Source organism: Littorina saxatilis, linkage group LG10 (assembly GCF_037325665.1).
Source record: "Littorina saxatilis isolate snail1 linkage group LG10, US_GU_Lsax_2.0, whole genome shotgun sequence".
In the NCBI taxonomy this organism is placed as follows: domain Eukaryota; kingdom Metazoa; phylum Mollusca; class Gastropoda; order Littorinimorpha; family Littorinidae; genus Littorina; species Littorina saxatilis.
This window is the reverse complement of record NC_090254.1, coordinates 5164210-5166709: the sequence shown is the minus strand read 5'-3', so window position 1 is coordinate 5166709 and position 2500 is coordinate 5164210. Positions and strand designations below refer to the sequence as shown.

The following is a 2500-nucleotide window of genomic DNA, read 5'->3' as shown; positions in this document are numbered from 1 at the left end:
TTTTTTTAATTTAATTTGTTTATTTGAGACATAGCATGATCCTTGGAAGGCTAAGCTGAAACCAGTTTTATCTGGCTCGTTTACACAGTGACCTGATCCCCACAATATAAGACCAAGGGTAACAAACACACGACACATTCATATCTTTTTAAGACGGTCAACACAAACCGTCTCCAAAGAACTGTGCTTGTTCTCCACGGAAAAGGTAAGGTGTGGATCATCGTGGGTTTCTTGTGTATGATTTCTACATAACCGCGTAATCTTGACTGAAATGTTTTGTTTTTTTTTGTTTTTTTTTGACTGAAATGTATTTGATGTATTAATATATATACAGACGTAAACTATAGACACTCAATATAATACATAGAGCAGTAGTAGCAGCAGCAGTAGCAGTAGCAGTAGTACCTACAGTAGTAGCAGTAGTATTTGTTGTTGTTGTTGGTGATGTTGTTATAGTTTCTGCTATTTCAAACAAATGTGATAGGATTATGTTGATTCCTGGTTGGAATGGGAGGAAATGTCTTAACGCATCACCTGTTCGTGTTGGCTGTTTGGAATTAATTAGTTATACAACTGGGACATTGAGAAATTCAAGTATGTGTCGGGATACGAGAACAATCACTCATGTCACGAATAATAAAGAGGTACTAACACATTATCCTGTTGTCATTTATCTGTTAGATTAGTCTTTATAATGAGCTACTCTCAAATAAATCGTCAGTCATTTTCTTGTAGGTTTTGACATAGGGACAGGACGCACAGAAAGTAGTAACGATGCAATGCAATGTGCAGGACAAAACATTGCATTCTTAATATCGGCTTACTTTTAGATACAACTTAATTTAAAGGCTGACATATAGTCCTATTTAATTAGTTTGATTACTTCCAGAGCTTTTCCCATCGTTGCGGGGATGTATAAATTAAGCTTCCTGCAAAGTTTTAGGTTTGAAGTTCTTACCAATTACGAGAAATAATTAATTCTTTATTGCTATGTTTAGCAACAGTTCTCCAGGTCTTGGGCTATTTTTAGACCGTCAACACAGACAGTACAGCTTCGTGATTCCCCGCGTGATGGAAATCGCTCACCTTCCACGTGCAAAACGTAGTGATATTGACACGCCAGATTAGCGCGGTAGCATATTGTGCTAAGCAGGAAAGCGCGCTTTTCTGTATTCTTGTTAACTTCGCAATTTCCGGAAAACATCCACTTTCACGTTGAGACTGTTCTGTTTACATTCGACACTATCAACACCACTTTGCAATACTGAAATACTTTTTTCTGTGTTCGAAAGCTACAGCCAATCGTTATTATTATATTTAGTCAAGTTTTGACTAAATATTTTAACATCGAGGGGGAATCGAAACGAGGGTCGTGGTGTATGTGCGTGTGTCTGTGTGTGTGTGTGTGTGTGTGTGTGTGTGTGTGTGTGTGTGTGTGTGTGTGTGTGTAGAGCGATTCAGACTAAACTACTGGACCGATCTTTATGAAATTTGACATGAGAGTTCCTGGGTATGAAATCCCCGAACGTTTTTTTCTTTTTTTGGATAAATGTCTTTGATGACGTCATATCCGGCTTTTCGTGAAAGTTGAGGCGGCACTGTCACGCCCTCATTTTGCAACCAAATTGGTTGAAATTTTGGTCAAGTAATCTTCGACAAAGCCCGGACTTCGGTATTGCATTTCAGCTTGGTGGCTTAAAAATTAATTAATGACTTTGGTCATTAAAAATCTGAAAATTGTAAAAAAAAATAAAAATTTATAAAACGATCCAAATTTACGTTTATCTTATTCTCCATCATTTGCTGATTCCAAAAACATATAAATATGTTATATTTGGATTAAAAACAAGCTCTGAAAATTAAATATATAAAAATTATTATCAAAATTAAATTGTCCAAATCAATTTTAAAACACTTTCATCTTATTCCTTGTCGGTTCCTGATTCCAAAAACATATAGATATGATATGTTTGGATTAAAAACACGCTCAGAAAGTTAAAACAAAGAGAGGTACAGAAAAGCGTGCTATCCTTCTTAGCGCAACTACTACTCCGCTCTTCTTGTCAATTTCACTGCCTTTGCCATGAGCGGTGGACTGACGATGCTACGAGTATACGGTCTTGCTGAAAAATGGCATTGCGTTCAGTTTCATTCTGTGAGTTCGACAGCTACTTGACTAAATATTGTATTTTCGCCTTACGCGACTTGTTTCCCCTTAGGTACAGTTTTATAACATTATTGGCACATGTAAACAATATGAATTAATTAATGAACGCTACGTATATGGCAGACTTTAAGTCTTTGGTACGATGCGAGATGTCAAGCTTTCAATGTGAATTTGGTTAGATTTACTTTTAGCCGATGAAACCCGAAATAGCTACAAAGCTAATTTCTTTTCAAACAGAAGCAGAGCGGGGGCCAAAATGTTAGCGCCCTTCACCTTCGTTGTCGCTATGGCGACCATGGCAACAGCTTTGGACATACCGATCTCGCGTCAGTT

General features: G+C 37.2%; 1 protein-coding gene across 2 annotated transcripts in view; it reads left to right on the top strand.

Annotated features, from left to right (window-relative positions):
• Positions 1–114: 114 nt before the first annotated feature.
• The window catches only part of LOC138977997 (uncharacterized), a 12132-nt gene continuing 9746 nt past the window's right edge, over positions 115–2500 (top strand). Inside the window, exons 1-2 of one of the 2 annotated variants that reach the window (XM_070350606.1) lie at positions 115–205; positions 2405–2500. The exon at positions 2405–2500 is cut by the window's right edge and continues 100 nt beyond it. In XM_070350606.1, the coding sequence (XP_070206707.1) occupies positions 2424–2500 (77 nt within the window). In that variant the 5' untranslated portion in view covers positions 115–205; positions 2405–2423. Of the gene's footprint in view, positions 211–2404 lie in introns of both variants that reach the window. The other variant, XM_070350607.1, reaches the window with a different exon arrangement.